Source organism: Schistocerca piceifrons, chromosome 5, assembly GCF_021461385.2.
Source record: "Schistocerca piceifrons isolate TAMUIC-IGC-003096 chromosome 5, iqSchPice1.1, whole genome shotgun sequence".
Lineage (NCBI taxonomy): Eukaryota > Metazoa > Arthropoda > Insecta > Orthoptera > Acrididae > Schistocerca > Schistocerca piceifrons.
In genome coordinates, this window is record NC_060142.1 from 280454371 (window position 1) to 280474829 (window position 20459).

Consider the following 20459-nt stretch of genomic DNA (forward strand, 5'->3'; position numbering starts at 1 on the left):
TTATTTACACGCTAGTTGCTGGTGTTACATATGACCTGCACCCTAGATGATATTGCTGTATGTGTTTCACTGTTGCTCAAGCACAGCACGGGTTGGAGGGGAAAGTGACACCAGCTTGGCTGAGACGTGAGAACTGTGACGAGTGTGGGGGAGGGAGGGTGTTGCACAGGCAGTAAATGTTGCCATACTACCGAACATTGGAATCTACATTGTGTAGTTTTGCTTTTTTATGAACATATACCTATACTGTAATTTGACAGAAACCATTTTTACTTGCAATCGAACTGACTTCAAAATTTGACAAATACTCAAAACAGCGCACATTTCTTCAAGAAAATCTGAATTTGTGGATATCTTACACTTGTGGTATACTTCACGTTTTAAGCAGCAATGTTTCTCATCGTGAGATATGATGGGAACGACAGCAGCGTGTCAGCTGTGTAAGAAGCAAGAGACACTGTAACATTCTCTCTTAAGTACAGATGCAAAATCTGCTACTTATTCAGAAAAAAATAGCTGCGTTCTGAGGTCCCTCCACAACCACAACCTCAGAAATTTCAATATATTCACAAGAAACTGCATGTGACAAAGAAGATTCAAAGTTTCACAGCTGTTCTGTTAGGATGATGACTCAAAATAGTGGTATCACAGATGATACACAAACTAAACAAAAAAAGCTGCGAAGACAAAAATTAATGTAAACAATTTCTTTTTATTTAGTTCTCCTTGTATTATCGAAATATAGACAGTTAATAAATGGCAAAGTAGAATACAGTAAACTCTCAACTACCTGCAGTAATTAGGGACTGAAAAACCTTGGATAATCTAACTCCATGGATAATCTGCAGTTAAAGTACTCAGTAATGTATAAGGGTTGTTCAAAAACAAAAATTAATTACAAAGTCATAATTAAAATCACTTAACAAATGTTTACAGTAAATACTTCTTTAATCTTCATTCGACAAGTGAAAATTCTGTTCTGAAACAAAATACAGTCTAGCACTTGCATTGTTTGTGCAGCACATTGTTTACTACACTACTGTAATAATATGGGATTATCACTCAATTATGACAAAAAAAAGGGGGGGGGGTGTCATCTTGTACTCGGGTAAAAATGGCGTAGAAAAGATAAATCCATGAATACCCTGGAAAGAAAATATCTTATTTTCTGCTGTTAGAAAGGGAGGGAGAAAAACGTAACTAACTTTTACAAAAACAACAAGAAGAATTGTCTAGGTACAATGCTGGAAAAAGACCTTAACTTTAAAAGTATTTGCATTTCCTGGAGATCAACAGCTCTGCCCAGTTCAAACTCGCTGTCACAATTATATTTATCTCATCATCAATGAATCAATCCACCTCACAATGACTGCAACTACTTTTCTTAAAATGATCTTAGCAGAACACTGACATTTTCAGTCAAGCATGAGAAGGTACTGCTCAGCCTTCAGATATGCTGCAATCCCAACTTTTCCACAAATCCTATGATTATAGAGGTATTCTTACTTGCAACTAATAGTCAGGCGTTATGTTTTATTTCCCTCTTTAAGTCCAACACATTTTGGAGCCACAATTCCACTTCCAAGGACTACATCAGCATTTTTTTGGTGTTAAACCTGGTTCAGATTACTGCCTAGCCTTAGATGAGTGACACAGTTGTCAATTTTACTAAAAAATTGTCCAAGACAAAATTAACAAACAACTATTACTGATTACCTTCATTTGACGACACGATACTAGTCTCCTGTATTGTAGAAAACTTCAAAATTCTCTCTTTAGACGATTAAACATGTTTATGACTGTACTACACAAGTCGAATGAACCAATTTGTGATTCAAGATTTATTTCAACAACAAATGTAATCAGCATTGTTTTTCAGAACTGACACCATGTCATAGGATCCATGATTGCATTTCTTATAATAACTTGAAAAACACCATCTGGATCACAATTTATTTCAGTAATGACTAATAGTTCCCATCTGACCTGCCGATCATCTTAAGGCCTGTTGCCAAATTGCAACTTGTGGCTCTAGACTTGAGGATCATCTAAAGGGCAGATGGAACCCAGAAGTTGTTAATGAAATAAATTGTAATCTAGATGACACATTTAATCTCTTTTTATTTTGTTGTGCAAATATTTTATTTTTGTTTATTTTGTGTCAAACTCCATATATCCAGGTAGCAAGTAAATCACAAGGATATCAAATGTGTCAAATTGTACAGAGTTCAAATGATATTCACACGGTAATAAAACATACAATGCAAATAAAGGATCAACTAAAGAACTCAGTTAACAAGAAATTGTGTTTTACTGTGGAAAGTGAGTAATATACAGGAAGTAATGCTATGCTAAAAATTACAATAAATAAAGACACGCATATAAAAACCAGATTTTCAAACATCTACGATGGTGACCAGAATATTAAAAGAGTGGCCTATTTTCAAACTTTATATATACTTAAGAGGAGGAACAAGAAGAAAAATACGACACAGACATTGCAATTTACATTTTTATTGAGTGTTGCATCATAACCAGGTTTAAAATAGAATACCTGACATAAATTACTCAGAACTAGTACTAAGACAAATGTTAGTTTAGCAGCGTGTTCCCTGCCGCCGTTGGATAAGCAGCTGCAGCAGCAAGTCGTATACTCCTAGCTCACTCATTTGTTACATAGTTTAATTCTTAATTTCTTTGCGCGTTTTTGGTACTTGCATTGTTTAATTCATAAATTTTGGGCATATTATAGTATTTGAGAGTTGTAGCATCGCGTTTTAGTACCTGAATAGTGTAAAATCGCGTAGTCTCCTTCCACCGCCGAGCAGTGTGTCAGCAGTGCGCAAGGAGCAGCATTACTGCATTTACTAGGCAATCTTGTACTTTAATAACCGTTTCAATTTTGTGTCGATTTGTTTGCGCAATCTGTAGATTAGTTCAGACGTTTTTTGCACAACAGTTTTTAGCATGGATAGGGACTGCAACTGCTGTGTTCGGATGCAAGCTGAGTTGGCATCCCTTTGCTCCCAGCATCAGGCAGTGTTGGCTTCGGTCACACAGCTTGAGGCTGTTGCCAATGGGCATCACTGTGGGGGTCCGGATGGGGTTTGTCGGGGATGGCCAGCTAGTCCCACGCATCCCCCGATCGGACTACGACTGTGGTTGCGTGGGATACTGCCCGCATTGAGGCTGATCCCTCACCTGTGGTAGAGTGGGAGGTCGTCTCAAGGTGTGGCAGGGAGCCAAAGACATTCCGGAGGGCTGAACGGAAGGCCTCTCCAGTTTGTCTGACGAACCGGTTTCAGGCTCTGTCTCAGGCTGATACTGATCTTCGGCCTGACATGGGTGCTTGTCCTGTTCCAGAGGTTGCCCCCTCAGTCTGCAAGATCCGGGCGGTCGCAGAGGGTGGGCTTACTGGTAGTTGGGAGCTCCAACGTCAGGTGCGTAATGGGGCCCCTTAGGGATATGGCAGCAAGAGAGGGGAAGAAAACCAATGTGCACTCCGTGTGCATACCGGGGGGGAGTCATTCCAGATGTGGAAAGGGTCCTTCCGCATGCCATGAAGGGTACAGGGTGCACCCATCTGCAGGTGGTCGCTCATGTCGGCACCAATGATGTGTGTCGCTATGGATCGGAGGAAATCCTCTCTGGCTTCCGGCGGCTATCTGATTTGGTGAAGACTGCCAGTCTCGCTAGCGGGATGAAAGCAGAGCTCACCATCTGCAGCATCGTCGACAGGACTGACTGCGGACCTTTGGTACACAGCTGCGTGGAGGGTCTGAATCAGAGGCTGAGACGGTTCTGCGACCGTGTGGGCTGCAGATTCCTCGACTTGCGCCATAGGGTGGTGGGGTTTCGGGTTCCGCTGGATAGGTCAGGAGTTCACTACACGCAACAAGCGGCTACACGGTGTGGCGTGGGCTGGGCGGTTTTTTAGGTTAGATGGCCTTGGGCAAGTACAGAAAGGGCAACAGCCTCAACGGGTGTGGGGCAAAGTCAGGACATGCGGGGACCAAGCAGCAATCGGTATTGTAATTGTAAACTGTCGAAGCTGCGTTGGTAAAGTACCGGAACTTCAAGCGCTGATAGAAAGCACCGAAGCTGAAATCGTTATAGGTACAGAAAGCTGGCTGAAGCCAGAGATAAATTCTGCCGAAATTTTTACAGAGGTACAGACGGTGTTTAGAAAGGATAGATTGCATGCAACCGGTGGTGGAGTGTTCGTCGCTGTTAGTAGTAGTTTATCCTGTAGTGAAGTAGAAGTGGATAGTTCCTGTGAATTATTATGGGTGGAGGTTACACTCAACAACCGAGCTAGGTTAGTAATTGGCTCCTTTTACCAACCTCCCGACTCAGCAGCATTAGTGGCAGAACAACTGAGAGAAAATTTGGAATACATTTCACATAAATTTTCTCAGCATGTTATAGTCTTAGGTGGAGATTTCAATTTACCAGATATAGACTGGGACACTCAGTTGTTTAGGATGGGTGGTAGGGCAGAGCATCGAGTGGCATTATACTGAGTGGACTATCCGAAAATTACCTCGAGCAATTAAACAGAAAACCGACTCGTGGAGATAACATCTTGGACCTACTGATAACTAACAGACCTGAACTTTTCGACTCCGTATGTGCAGAACAGGGAATCAGTGATCACAAGGCCGTTGCAGCATCCCTGAATATGGAAGTTAATAGGAATATAAAAAAAAGGGAGGAAGGTTTATCTGTTTAGCAAGAGTAATAGAAGGCAGATTTCAGATTACCTAACAGATCAAAACGAAAATTTATGTTCCGACACTGACAATGTTGAGTGTTTATAGAAAAAGTTCAAGGCAATCGTAAAATGCGTTTTAGACAGGTACGTGTCGAGTAAAACTGTGAGGGACGGGAAAAACCCACCGTGGTACAACAACAAAGTTAGGGAAAACTACTGCGAAAGCAAAGAGAGCTCCACTCCAAGTTTAAACGCAGCCAAAACCTCTCAGACAAACAGAAGCTACAACGATGTCAAAGTTAGCGTAAGGAGGGCTATGCGTGAAGCGTTCAGTGAATTCGAAAGTAAAATTCTATGTACCGACTTGACAGAAAATCCTAGGAGTTCTGGTCTTACGTTAAATCAGTAAGTGGCTCGAAACAGCATATCCAGACACTCCGGGATGATGATGGCATTGAAACAGAGGATGACACGCGTAAAGCTGAAATACTAAACACCTTTTTCCAAAGCTGTTTCACAGAGGAAGACCGCACTGCAGTTCCTTCTCTAAATCTTCGCATAAACGAAAAAATGGCTGACATCGAAATAAGTGTACAAGGAATAGAAAAGCAACTGGAATCACTCAACAGAGGAAAGTACACTGGACCTGACGGGATACCAATTCGATTCTACACAGAGTACGCGAAAGATTTGCCCCCCCTTCTAACAGCCGTGTACCGCAAGTCTCTAGAGGAACGGAAGGTGCCAAATGATTGGAAAAGAGCACAGATAGTCCCAGTCTTCAAGAAGGGTCGTCGAGCAGATGCGCAAAACTATAGACCTATATCTCTTACGTCGATCTCTTGTAGAATTTTAGAACATGTTTTTTTGCTCGAGTATCATGTCGTTTTTGGAAACCCAGAATCCACTATGTAGGGATCAACATGGATTCCGGAAACAGCAATCGTGTGAGACCCAACTCTCTTTATTTGTTCATGAGACCCAGAAAATATTAGATACAGGCTCCCCAGGTAGATGCTATTTTTCTTGACTTCGGAAGGCGTTCGATACAGTTCCGCACTGTCACCTGATAAACAAAGTAGAGAGCCTACGGATATCAGACCAGCTGTGTGGCTGGATTGAAGAGTTTTAGCAAACAGAACACAGCATATTGTTATCAATGGAGAGACGTCTACAGACATTAAAGTAACCTCTGGTGTGCCACAGGGGAGTGTTATGGGACCATTGCTTTTCACAATACATATTAAATGATTTAGTAGATAGTGTCAGAAGTTCCATGCCGCTTTTCGCGGATGATGCTGTAGTATACAGAGAAGTTGCAGCATTAGAAAATTGTAGCGAAATGCAGGAAGAACTGCAGCGGATAGGCACTTGGTGCAGGGAGTGGCAACTGACCCTTAACATAGACAAATGTAATGTATTGCGAATACATAGAAAGAAGGATCCTTTATGTATATTTATATGATAGCGAACAACCCTGGTAGCAGTTACTTCTGTAAAATATCTGGGAGTATGTGTGCGGAACGATTTGAAGTGGAATGATCATTTAAAATTAATTGTTGTAAAGGCGGTTACCAGGTTGAGATTCATTGGGAGAGTCCTTAGAAAATGTAGTCCATCAACAAAGGAAGTGGCTTACAAAACAACTCGTTCGAACCTATACTTGAGCATTGCTACATCAGTGTGGGATCCATACCAGATCGGGTTGACGGAGGAGATAGAGAAGATCCAAAGAAGAGCGGCGCGTTTCGTCACAGGGTTATTTGGTAACCGTGATAGCGTTACGTAGATGTTTAGCAACTCAAGTGGAAGACTGCAAGAGAGGCGCTCTGCATCGCGGTGTAGCTTGCTCGACAGGTTTCGAGAGGGGTGCGTTTTTGGATGAGGTATCGAATATATTGCTTCCCCTACTTATACCTCCCGAGGAGATCACGAATGTAAAATTAGAGAGATTAGAGTGCGCACGGAGGCTTTCAGACAGTCGTTCTTCCTGCGAACCATATGCGACTGGAACAGGAAAGGGAGGTAATGACAGTGGCACGTAAGTGCCCTCCGCCACACACCGTTGGGTGGCTTGCGGAGTATAAATGTAGATGTAAATGTAGATATTCATTTTGTCTCAGAAATTCATCAATTGTACAAAAGGATTTCCTTATCAGGTGTGCTTTGATTATATGTTCTGAATATGGGCAATCATTTGTGAAGATCTTTAATATGTAAATACTTTTAGATTAAACGAGACCACCCACTGAAAAGCAGAAGTGTTGAGTTTTCATTTTTTGTGTGCTTATTGACAACTCAAATCTGAAAGTATTTACATTCTACCAGAACTTTCAATCAAATATTAATTTTTTTGGTGAGAATGCATCAAACAGCTTAATGCAGGAATAAAACTCCTTTTGAACCAATTTAAGACTCTTTAATTCAATGCGTGGACTGTTTTTTGTTCTGGTCATGATATTTATCATTGTCTTTGTAGGGAGAAAAGGTACTGCAGACAAAAGTAAACAGACAAAATAGAATAAAATCATTCAGTCCCCCCCCCCCCCCCCCCATAATTTGTGGTAGCATACAGACAAGTTGTATCATTTTACTAGTTTCGGAAATATAACCGGATAGATTAAAAAATCTACTCACCAAGTGGTGGCAGCAAAAGAAAACACACATAAAGAAATGGAAATGTGTAAGCTTCTGGTCACAGTAGTTCCTTCATCTGGCAGAGAAGCCTGAAGGGCAAGGAAGAGCGATGAAGGAAATGGACTAGTGAACTTTAGGAAATGGGGAAAGTTACCCTGCATTCTTGGTGACTTTTCGGTAACAATCCCCATTTCCTAACAATTGCCAAACTTTTCTTTCATCCCTCTTCCTTTCCCTTCAACTCTTCTGCCAGAGGGAGCCACTAACTCTGAAAATTGAATATTTCCGTTACTTTTGTGTGTGTTCTCCTGTTCATTCACTCTTACCTGAGAAACCTTTCACATAAAACTAACAACTTTGTCATTCATTTACTTCTAGGTGATGAACTGGAGCAGATTTGATGCCCAAAATTCTAGTCCTCACAAATGAGGTTCCAAGGCTGAAATACTTTGAATTGAAAAAAATAAAATAATAATAATAATAATAATAAGAATAATAATAATAATAACAACAACAATATTGTAACTGAAGATGGGGTATCAATAGTACTGACACTACTGTCATAGATAACCACGAATAAAGGTATGTTGGCATCCCTTACATTTGGAGACAGAAGCTTGTTTATGGGTTTTGTAATTTTTACAAAGTTTCACAAAAATAGTAATGGAGATGAGGGCAGGGAGATGGAGGTTTAAATATGCTACAAACAACATGCCAATCTATCTTTAAGTTGGAGGCAGGTGGGCATACAGAACGAAGCATTTGCTTCCAAATTAACTTCTACATAGGGCAAAAGAAAGAAAGACTCAAACAATGACGCAGACAACAAACATCACACATATTTATTGTACGTATGTCTCCTACAGAGTATTGTCGGCTAAAAGACAAAAATTTGTGCTCATTATCTCTCATAATTTGGGACTTACACCAAGTTTTATGCCAAAATCCCAATTTCCTTCAATAACTTCCTCTCTCTTGTTTGGGATGGAACACATTACTCTGAATGCCAGTGTTTGCTATTGTTTATGAGTCAGCTTCCCCATATAAAATTGAAAATTTTGTTGCAACATTTGGCTTTTGTTTTACTTTGGAGAATCTATTCTTCATAGATTTTTTGTTATACCTGCAGAACTGAAAAATTCATAGTGCAGAACTGTCGGTTACAAAGAATTTAATATATCATTCTCTCTATCTCGCGCACCCACCGCCCCCCCCCCCATCCCCCTCCCCATCCTTTTTTTGGGCAAAGACAGAACTTACTGACAAAGTTTTAATTAGTAACTATGTTTCATAAAATATTCTGTGACCGAATACAGCCTAATACAAATGATAACACCTTTATTTAAGTCTTTTGTCACACTTTTTCTTTTTCCACATTAAAAACTGGTTCTGTTCAGTTACAGAAGTGCCTTTTACTTGTCTTTAACAGAAGAAATGAAACAAGAAGACATGAATTATTCTGTGAGTGAATGAAACTGGCCATCTTAGCTACAGATATTACGTAATTATTTAGAAGGTTGCTACATTTCACAGTACACCGCAAGCTATCCTGAACATAAAATTTCTTTAGTCCAATCCACTTTAGCTTTCAAAATTCTCAACTTAAAATACTCCAATAATTTTCTTTTAGGAGACTTTAAATTCCAGTTTTCCTTATGACTCTTCAGTTCCCCCACTTCCAATGCGTTCCATCAGAGAAAGTAAGTACCATGGAATATAACACAAGAAACTGGAATGTACTACTTTAAGCAAATGACAAGATATTGATGAATTTGCTAACTCAGGTAAGAGTGCATGTGTTGTAATTTAAGATTAGTTGTATCCTCTGAAAAGTGATACATTACTTTGTAACCTCAGAGAACTCACCACTGCATAACCTAGTCTCAAAAATGTTAATCTTTTCTATTCTCACTTTTCCTGGAAGTGTAAGTAGCTTAACTGCTGTAAAGTGCTCTCTGAGGAGGAGAAAAAAAAGGTCCTTGGATGTTGTTCTTGAACAGGTCAAAACTTTGACTGTCCATGTGTCTACTGTAGACAGCCCTGTGACTAGTTTCACAACAAAATGATCATGAAATTACGGTCCTGCAGAAACAGAATCTTTTCACTCAATTCAGTGGGATTTAAACTACCATTCAATTCCCTGTTCCAACCAAGTTGTAATGTCTAAATTAGTATGTATATTTACTCATATGCAAGGAGAGGAGAGAGATTAAGTACCAGACCCCCATCTTTATTCAGTAAATATTTTTTATTATATAAATTGACCTGCAAATTTACCATTCCATCAACAGCCTCTCCCCCCATTCATTATTCAACATTCACACACTGGATTTTAGTCTCCTGCTCAAGAAACATATCAACTCTAATTAGTTGCCATATCACTACAAATGCCATATCTGGAGGTTTTTCCTTTCATATTCTGCATTTAAGACAACCACTAATAAGAGTCTAACAATACCATGAAAAGCATAGTTGCTACACTCAGTATAGCGAAGATGCTCAGTTGCAGATAGGCATAACAAAAAGACTGTCAAAAAATGAGCTTTCGGTCAGTCTTGCTGTTGTGCCTATCTGCGATGCAGCATCTCTGCTATAAGGTGAGTTGTAACTACCCTTTTCACAATATTGTTACATTCCATCCTTGATTTTCCATTGTTTGATTAATGAGAATGTGTCAATTACAAGTCAGCATAAGTTCTAAAACCATATTTTCAAGTACTCTATTCCAAATTGTCTCGCACCACTACCTTCTCAGCTACCTCAAATTTAAGGAATGTATTATTAAACACCTACCTTCTTTGTTACGGCTCTTCTTCTTACTAGATTCTTTGTCCTGCAAACAAACAATTAAAATGTATAAGAATCCATAGTTTTACATTTACTACTCAGGCACAAAACAGAAATGTCACTCAGAACTTCCTTTAATCTGTTGAAATGTTTAATGAGAATCTGTAGTAATACAAAATGGGCAGAACCCATGAACCACTAACCCGAGTTATCCTCACAAAATAATCTATGTAATTTAAAAGAACAGACTTTCCTACAGTTTTGAAGTTTGGGAGTAATCAGTGTACAAATAAGTGCCAGAAAATAATATTTCATACAATAAAAATCACTTAATACAGCAAGGCTGAAGTTCAGAACTATTATAAGTGAGGATATATTAAAGTGTTATACACTGCTAAAAAAGTATTTACTAACTTCAAGCATGAACCTTTTATGTCCCAAATATGGCATGCAAGAGGTCTTGAGAAACAGGCAGACCATTTCATGCCCAATGACAAAAGCTTACACATTACACAATGTGGTAACTAACAACCATGAGCAATTATTCTGACTAATGAAAATTTGAGCCACATCAGCTCTTGGAACCATATGTCACACTTTTCGTGACGGGTCGCCTCAACCATTAGGCAATATGAAGGTTTTCCACCTATGATATCCCATGGGGTACATTGGAATAGCGCCACTGATGAAACGGAATCGGTGGAGGACAGTAGCTTAACATGCCACAAGAAATACTACACAAGGTACAGATTTCTCAAAAACATGGAACATGCACTACCCTACTGCTATTGGTTTTTGTGAACGAACACCTTTCGATCCCCCTGCCCAGCCATAACAGGTAAGAAGGTGTCAATGAGCCACACCACCTGCATTGACTCTTATGGTGTCAGTGTTGACAGAGGGATGCTGCAGCAATCTTAGTGCACACTCACCCTCAACCAGTCACCTTTCTGCTTTGATCACGAGAAATTTCCCTGTCGCATCTCTCTATGGCTGCTCGCACTCTCTGTTCCTGGCAGTGATAGGGAAATGACTTCCTATATCTGACTCACCTTTGGTGAAGTCAGACTTACCAAATCGATTCATATGTATTCAGTAAGCACTGAAGATTAAATACTGAAAGACTGGAGTAGTTTTTACTCTTCCTCCCCCTATGTAGAGACCTCGTATCTTTGCAACAAACAATTTTTCAGTTAGATTTTGAGCTTTATTCATCTACTTCCTCACCTGGCTATTCTGTATAATGTATTTTAATGAATCAGAGTCACTGAAATGAAATCAGTGACAGCTGGTCACAAAGCTGAAGATGTAATATCATGGATACAATGCACAATTTTTGTCATTGCTTTCTTTAAAACTATTTCCACTGATTCCAGTTACTTCATTTCACTGAATTTCATTCAACTGAATGGCAATATAAGCCAAAGCTGTCTATCCAATTTGTTCCCTCATCATGTTACTTCCATGTTAACCCCACGAAAGAGCTTCTGGTACTATTACTCAGAAATCAGAAATGACAATGAACTTAAGTCAGGCCTGGAGGTGAGCTCAGGTAGCTCAATAGTTTGGGCAAATACACGAAACTAAACTACACTCTGCCCGAAAGGGCTTCTGGAGGCCCAACGGTACCGACGGACTGCTGTGTCGCTGGACGGAGAGGCACGTGGTCAGCACACCACTCTCCTGGCCGTTGTCAGTTTTTGTGACCGGAACTGCTACTTCTCAGTTACGTAGCTCTTCAATTGGCCTTATAAGGGCTAAGTGCACCCCGCTTGCCCACAGCACTCGGCAGAGCTGAACGGTCAACCATCTGAGTGCTAGTCGAGCCTAAGAGTGCTTGTGGAAACCCGTGTTACCACTGAGGCAAAGCCAATGGCAGTTAAGGCAACTGCTTGCAGAAAACTAGAAACCAGGTTTGAGATCCAGGCTGGCATAAATTTTCATTAATCTGGACAATTTTGTATTGCTGCACCCTAATTGATTTCATCCCCATCATCCATTAAAAACTTTTCAAAGAACCTAATCCAATCAATAATAAAAGTATTTCACTTGCATAAAATATATAGCAAAAGAGAAGACTGAGCACCTAGAATAGAGTGTCATTGTATATCTTACACAACAATGGAAATCAAAAGTGCTACACACAAACACCTTGGCTGCATATCAGTGCATCTGTGCCTGCCAATTGCCTCACACACATCTGCAATGGAGCTGTTTTTAATTCAATAACACCTAAAATTTATTGACAGTGGTGCAATAAGATAGCATCAAAATGTATGCACATCTGCATTCTCTGGAATGAATTACATTTTTTTCTGAATTTTTCCCAAAGCATTGTGGTCATTCATCCTGTTAACCATGAAAGTACTCATTGTTGAAAAGGCAGTGCCATTCAGGACTGTCTTTTGTGTGTGACAATAGGCTGAAGGTACGTATAAAAAGTTGTAGATACATTACCATCTAAAGGGCAAGTAAAAATTTTGCTGAAACTGCAAATTCCACAACAACATGCATTATATTAGTGCAGAGGAAGTGTGGAAAATTCTTTATATTTTTCACAGTGTTGTGAATTGCCATGAGACCTCAGTCTCACTGAGAATATGACACACATTATGGAAAGACACGCGAACTCCATGTTGACTCTGTTATTGGAACACTAATGGAAATCTAAAGTTTTACACCATGAAGCACCAGTTCAATATTTATACCAGTTTGAGGAGAAATAGTATTAAATGATTGAACTTTCATTCCTTCATAACTGAGATCCATCATTATCACGTTCGACCCCCAGGTCACAAATACACTTTTACATTGGTTGTAGCGTGCAAGCAAACAATATCCATATGTCATCCTGTGGAGTTTCTTGCCAGTCCTGAAATATGTATGTCAATTCATGAACATTGTTGGCTAAAGGCTAGTATGAAAGTATGTCTTCTCATTGCATCACAAATATGCTCTCTGTGTGCCAGATCAGGGGGCTTGGCCGGCCATTCAAAGACCTGTACATCCCTCAGGTATTTGTGGTGCGAACTGCTGCACAGGGTCTTGCATTATTCTTTCAGAATATCCTGTTTGGTAACTGGGTTGTGAAGGATATGATGAGGGCTTATCATTCTTGCCACATACTGACAGACATTCAGCCTCCCTTCAGCAATTACCATCTTAGTCCTGTTGTCATATCAGTTAGCGCTCCACACCGTAATTGTAGGAGATGGAGAGGTAAGACTTTTGAGAATTACTGATTCCAGTTACCTTACACCAGGTCATCTATGATCACCTCGGTGTTGATCTGACTGTGATAAGCAGAAAAAGGACTAATTGCTGAATACTACAAAATGCCACACAGTGTCCCAGTTAAGTCTAGTTCTACCCCCATGCTACTATTTGGTTGTCTGTGGTATGATGTTAGCAATAAACATCATATGGCAATTTGAGATCTCAACCCAGTTTCCAGTAATCTGTCTCAACAATTAATGGTGCCAATGTGCCTACCTCTGTCCGGAATTCGGCTGTTGTGACCTGTCTTCATCTGACCCAGTCGAAACATCCTTCAGTCTGCTTGAAAGGTTCGCAGCCATTGCATCAGATGGTACTGTCTAAACTACAGAATATTTCCATCGTGCAGCTGCTAGTCATCTTCAGGTGTGACTGTCACTAGATGCTGTGGCTCGCCAGTTTATGTTCTAGGTTACTAGAAAAGCACAGGCTCCACTGGGGTGGGGTTTATAACATCATTATAGAGGACATTCATATCTAGAGCCACCCGCCATAGAAACAGGCTGTGGACTTCGAATGTGCATGCCGCAGACCACAGCATACATGTGGGGGAAAGGCATTGGCACTGGGCTTAAACGTCCTGGCTTTGATTCCTAATCTGTGTCAACTCATTGCATTCATTTATCTGCAGCCAATAATGCCTTAGCACCGCCAATGCCTGTTCCCATGTTTCGTGAAGTTGAAAGTCTGTCTCTCTGTTAATTAGGTTGTGGGCTATATGTATGTCGGCTGCTTTTTTAAATCATTGAATCGCAGTATGGAAGGTGGACAAAAGGATCTTGTTCTCTGTGTATTGAGTGTGTGTTCAGCAACAGCAAATTTATTTATTTATTTATTTATTTATTTATTTTTAATTTTGCCAACCCAATCTGGCAATCTGGTATGACGTCTATGTTCATTGTATCTGTCTTCAGCAGTATAGCATGTCTGGCCAATGTAAGATTACCCACACTGGCACAGGATTTTATTTGTTCCTAGTCGCGTTAGAGTTTGGTCATCTTTAATAGAGTGCAGCATTATTTGGACTCGCACCAGAGGGCAGAAGACACATTTTATTTGATGTTTCTGGAACAGCCTGCTGATCTTAAGACACACCACCAACAGCAGGTATAAAAAGCATGCTTGTGGAGTTCACTGTTCCTTCTGGATACTCTTTAGGTTTAGTGTGTGTCCTGCAAATCTCCTTATTGGAATACATGCTTCAGACAAACACAGAGCTGAATGGCTAAACTCAGCTGATGAGCTTACTAGATTTGAGATAGCTTTACCTCTATTAACAAGGGCCTGTAGTATACTTCATTGGGAGGGGTGGTGACAGCCCATAGCTGATAGTTCATAGATACAGGTCAGTGTTTGTGTAAGTGTACAAAACATGCCATGAGCCAAGGAACTATCTTCTTTTCTATGAGCCACAACACCCAGAAACAGTGTCTCTATTTCCATAGTGAAGCAGAGTTTCGAATGGAAGGAGTTTGGTCTTTTTAAAAAAAGAAGGAAGCATTGCTGTCCCATGTGGCCTTAACACAGATATGGTCCACATATCTCCAAAAGCATTAGGTTTCAAACTCTTGACTAAAGTGCTTTGTCCTCAAAACCTTCCATAAAAAGCTTAACTACTTTGGGAGACAAAAGGCTACCCATAGGAACACCACCAGTTTGCCAAAGTAATGGTCATTAAATAAAAAATGAATGGAGATAAGCAAATGTTCAAAAATGGTGTAAAATGTCCTCTTTCAGCTTAGCTTTTAGTGAATCCACCAGAGGTATGGGATTTCAAATTGGTAATGCATGGGAACCAACAATGGTGGCACTAAGGTATCATCAGCTGCAGGTAAAAAGATCAAAGCCAGGTCATTGAAGCTCTACACAGACACCTTGAACATGTGCTTACACTAGGGATTGTGGCTTGTGACCAGGCTTTCCTGTGCTACATATGCAGAGTCCCTGGCCCATATCTCCAACAGGAGGCTCTTGATCTTGATGTTGACGTCTTCTGTTATGACCTTATAGCTCTGCCACTCGGCCTGTGCTTTCGTAGCAAACCAGCGCATAAACTAGTGCCCTCAGCACCAAGCTACCGTAGCATCTGAAAATGATGAGCAGCTGCTTCATGGAAATATTGTGCAGTTCAGACTGTACCATCCAACACAGTGCCTGTCAATCTCTTTCAGTTAGTTATGTCGTCGTGAAAGCCTTAAACAGCACGTCAGTGGAGTTTTCCTAGTTACAGTTGGCCGCCAGCACCAACACCGCCGTAAACCACCACTACTCCACCTCTAAACCACAATGGCCTCATTCACCCCTAGTCACAACAGAATGGTGTCTGAAGTACTTATGGGCCTCGTCTGGCAGCTGGTGCCAGCACAGTCGACCTTCGCACAGCTTCACGACTACAGCATGCAGTTTCTTCGAACAGCTTGGTGAGTGCCAGAATGAGATTTTCACTCTGCAGCAGAGTGTGCGCTGATATGAAACTTCCTGGCAGATTAAAACTCTGTGACGGACCGAGACTCGAACTCGGGACCTTTGCCTTTCGCGGGCAAATGCTCTACCAACTGAGCTACCCAAGCACGACTCACGCCCTGTCCTCACAGCTTTAGTTCTGCCAGTACCTTGTCTCCTACTTTCCAAACTTTACAGAAGCTCTCCTGCGAACCTTGCAGAACTACCACTCCTGAAAGAAAGGATACTGCGGAGACATGGCTTAGCCACAGCCTGGAGTGTTAGTTCTACAAGGTCCGCAGGAGAGCTTCTGTAAAGTTTGGAAAGTTGGAGACGAGGTACTGGCAGAACTAAAGCTGTGAGGACAGGGTGTGAATTGTGCTTGGGTAGCTCAGTTGGTAGAGCACTTGCCCCCGAAAGGCAATGGTCCCGAGTTCGAGTCTCGATCCGGCGCACAGTTTTAATCTGCCAGGAAGTTTCAGCTCGGTGAGTGAACAGACTATTTGTTTTTGTGGTTGTTTGCCCTGTTTTGTGTGTAGAGGGCATGGAGTCTAAGTGAGCGATGGACAAGGATTTGAGAGTTCTGTTTGTATAGACAACTACATCTACATCTACATGGTTACTCTGCAATTCACACTTAAGAGCCTGGCACTTTAATACTACTACTCTACCATTCCACTCTCAAACGGCGCGTGGGAAAAAAGAATACCAAAATCTTTCTGTTCGAGCTCTGATTTCTCTTATTTTATTACGATGCTCATTTCTCCCTACGTAGGTGGGTGTCACCAAAATATTTTCACATTCGGCAGATAAAGTTGGTGATTGAAATTTCGTAAATAGATCTCTCCGCAAAGAAAACCGCCTTTGTTTCAGTGACTGCCACCCCAACTGGCATATCATATCAGTGACACTCTCACCTCTATTGCGCAATAACATGAAACAAGCAGCCCTTCTTTGCACTTTTTCGACGTCCTCCGTAAATCCTACCTGGTAAGGATCACACACCATGCAGCAATATTCCAGCAGAGGACGGACAAGTGTAATGTGGTCTGTCTCTTTAGTGGGTTTGTCATATCTTCTAATTGTTCTGCCAACAAAGCGCGATCTGTCTCTCCTACCCCAGAATATTATCTTTGTGGTCTTTCCATTTTAAGTTGTTCGTAATTGTAATTCCTAAGTATTTAGTCGTATTGACAGCCCTTAGATTTGTGTGATTTATCGTGTACCCAAAATTTATCTGATTTCTTTTAGTACCCATGTGGATGACCTCACACTTTACTCTGCTTAATGCCAATTGCCACATTTCACACCATACAGAAATTCTCTCTAGATCATTTATAATTGGAATTGATCGTCTGATGATTTTATTAGACAGTAAATTACAGTGTCATCTGCAAACAACTGAAGGGGGCTGCTCAGATTATCACCTAGATCATTTATGTAAATCAGGAACAGTAGAGGGCCTACGACACTACCCTGTAGAGCGCCAGATATCACTTCTGTTCTACTCGATGATTTACCGTCTATCACTTCGAACTGTGACCTCTCTGAGAGGAAATCACGAATCCAGTCACACAACTGAGACAATACTCCATATGCATGTAATTTGATTAATAGTTGCTTGCGAGGAACGGTATCAAAAGCCTTCTGGAAATGTAGTAATATGGAATTGATCTGAGATCTCTTGTCGACAGCACTTATTACTTCACGCGAATAAAGAGCTAATTGTGTTGCACAAGAACAATATTTTCTGAATCCGTGTTGGTTATGTACCAATAAGTCATTTTCTTCAAGGTGACTCATAATGTTCGAGTACAGTATGTGCTCCAAAATCCTACTGCAAATTGATGTCAGTTATATGGGTTTGTAATTCAATGAGTTACTCCCATTTCCTTTCTTGAATATTGGTGTAACCTGTGCTACTTTCCAGTCTTTAGGAACAGGCCTTCCATCAAGTGAGCGGTTGTATATGATTGCTAAGAAATGCGCTATTGTGTCTGCATACTCTGAAAGGAACCTGATTGGTAAACCACCTGGACCGGAAGACTTGCCTTTCTTAAGCGATTTGAGTTGTTTCACAACACCTAAGATATCTACTTTTATGTCACTCATGCTAACAGCTGTTCTGGTTTCGAATTCTGGAATAATTACTTCGTCTTCTTTCGTGAAGGAATTGCGGAAAACTGTATTTAGTAACTCAGCTTTTGTGGCACCATCATCTGTAACATTTCCAACACTATCGCGCAGTGACGGTATTGACTGGGTTGTTGTTTTTTTTTTTTTTGCCACTGGTGTACTTCACATATGACCAGAATCTCTTTGGGTTTTCTAGCATATTTTGAGTCAATATTTCATTGTGGAAACTATTAAAAGCATCTTGCATTGACGTCCGCACTAAATTTCGAGCTCCCGTGAAACTTAACCAGTCTTGGGGATTTTGCGTTCTTCTGAATTTGGCATTCTTTTTTCATTGCTTCTGCAACAGTGTTCTGACGTGTTTTGTGTACCATGGTGGATCAGACCCATATCTTATTAACTTATGCGGTATGAATCTATCTATTGCTGTCAATACAGAGGAAATGGCTGATCTTTCGCAAATCTGTGGTAATACAAACAAGTATTATTTACAACCTGTGGGACGCGGTCAGTGTAACTTGACAGGGCATTCTGCATCTTGTATATAGTCATACCAGTAATTTCTGTAAATTATCGTCGGTACAGGTATATGGCTAGTCAGCACATAAAGTCGAGATGGATGATAGGACTTCAGATGTATGTGTGTATTTTGTCATACGTCCTGTTGTGAATATATTTTGTGTTCCTTAGTGTGTACTGGTGAGTAAGGCTACACAATGGCGGGGTCTCAAACACAAATCGTCACTAATCAGGAGGCAGTTCAAATTTGGGGATTGAAACGGTGCAACTGAAAGCAGATAACACTGACTTGTTTACCAGCCTTGTAGCTATGAAGGAAGAATTGGGATTAGCCGAGCAACCTACTCATTTACTAGACCCACCCACAGCCAGTTTGATCAAACCCTTCTCCAGAAAGCTAATTAATGACATAATGAATTTTTTTTTTTGACCTGCAGTTAGCAGGTAATACTGGAGGACAGTCATGGGCTCAATTATTACTGGTGACAAACTTACGGTTAGTAGGGGAAGCAGAGACATTTGTCAAATGTGTGGGAGGGACTCAGAGGCATGCAGACATTTGATGAATTGAAAAAGGCTTGCTACAAAGGTACAAGGAAGAAGGAAGAAAACAGCGTGACTGTTTTCTGCCAGCAGTGGGTAATCTGTCAAAGAAGTGTAATACATCAGTAGAAAATGTTGTGGACACAACATAAAAAGTGATTATGCAGACATATGAACTGGAGGAAAGTGACGAGGCTAACATAGTCACACTCAATGAAGCAGAGCAGAGGGCATTGGATGCATGTTAGAAGGGCTTGCTGCCTGATATATCTAGAAGAGTGAGAATGGGTACCCCAAAGGATGTACACTCTGTGGTCAGTTAAGCCACAGAGTTCGAAGAAATTATTGCATTAACAGGAATTGGGGGATGAGAGAGTATCCTCTGCTAATGTGAGGTGTTACAGATATGCAAGGGCAGGACGTGCAGAGGCAATAATGTCAATCTCAGTGTGGTAGCTGTGTTGGGCTTGATCACCACCGTCATAACTATAGAAAGTTCTAAGGGAAAGAGGACGATTAAGTTGGTGTTAAATGCAAAAGGAAACCCCAGTTCTGCCACATGATGTTCCCGATAAATTTTGATGCAACTGATACAGACGCATAGGTGGAATATAGTACAATGGCAATAGTGAAGGGTAAAAGGCACATGTTATTACTGGAGACAGGGGAGCATATGATGTTTGCAAGTATAGACCTCATGGATCAGGTGATTAAACCCTATATGCTATAATTTACAATGAGCTGGAGATTGTGGTGTCAAGTCTTTTGTGTTCAGGAATGGTAGATTTTCAGGTGGGGATGCGACATTTTAAGCAATGCTTAGCAGTAGTGCCCTGAACTGCATGATCTTAGGATTAGACTTACTGATAACACAGCCAGGAAAAATTGACCTTAGGTAATGTACAGCTGAACTTAGAGGGACAACGTTTTAGCTAAAGGGAGATAGTCACCACTGACATACGGAAGCAAGGTACATCAATCTTAAGGGTGAACCACTTTAACTGTTGTCGACAACACAAATGATTAATTCATATCTTGTTGTGCTGCAAGGTACTGGGAAGTTGGTCTGGGTAAATTTGGGACTCGAATGGCCTGTTAATGCATTGTACTTGGCAGAACCACTGGAGGAAATGATGTATCAGACACATCATGTTGCTTTGTAACGAGAAGCTTTGTATGTGTATGGGAGGAACTGGACAGGAAAGTACTGTCCGTGAACTTAGAAAATTTTGGCACTGATGGGAGTACAGATCACCAAAGAAATGTTGGTAGGTAACTTTTAAGTCTTGGATGAAGTGGGTAGGAAGTCAATCAGTGTGCACCAGGGCAGTGTGTAAACTGCCAATAAAACTGTACTACATAGGAAGTTAGAGCATCTTACACTATGGATATACTGGAAATGGAG

At 40.7% G+C, this 20459-nt stretch overlaps 1 protein-coding gene across 9 annotated transcripts in view; it reads right to left on the reverse strand.

The window, feature by feature from the left end:
- LOC124798714 overlaps positions 1-20459 on the reverse strand; it is a 495837-nt gene that overhangs the window by 144805 nt on the left and 330573 nt on the right. For all 9 annotated transcript variants that reach the window (XM_047262235.1, XM_047262236.1, XM_047262234.1 and 6 more), the window contains one exon: positions 10145-10184. In XM_047262235.1, the coding sequence (XP_047118191.1) occupies positions 10145-10184 (40 nt within the window). The remainder of the gene's footprint in view (positions 1-10144; positions 10185-20459) is intronic.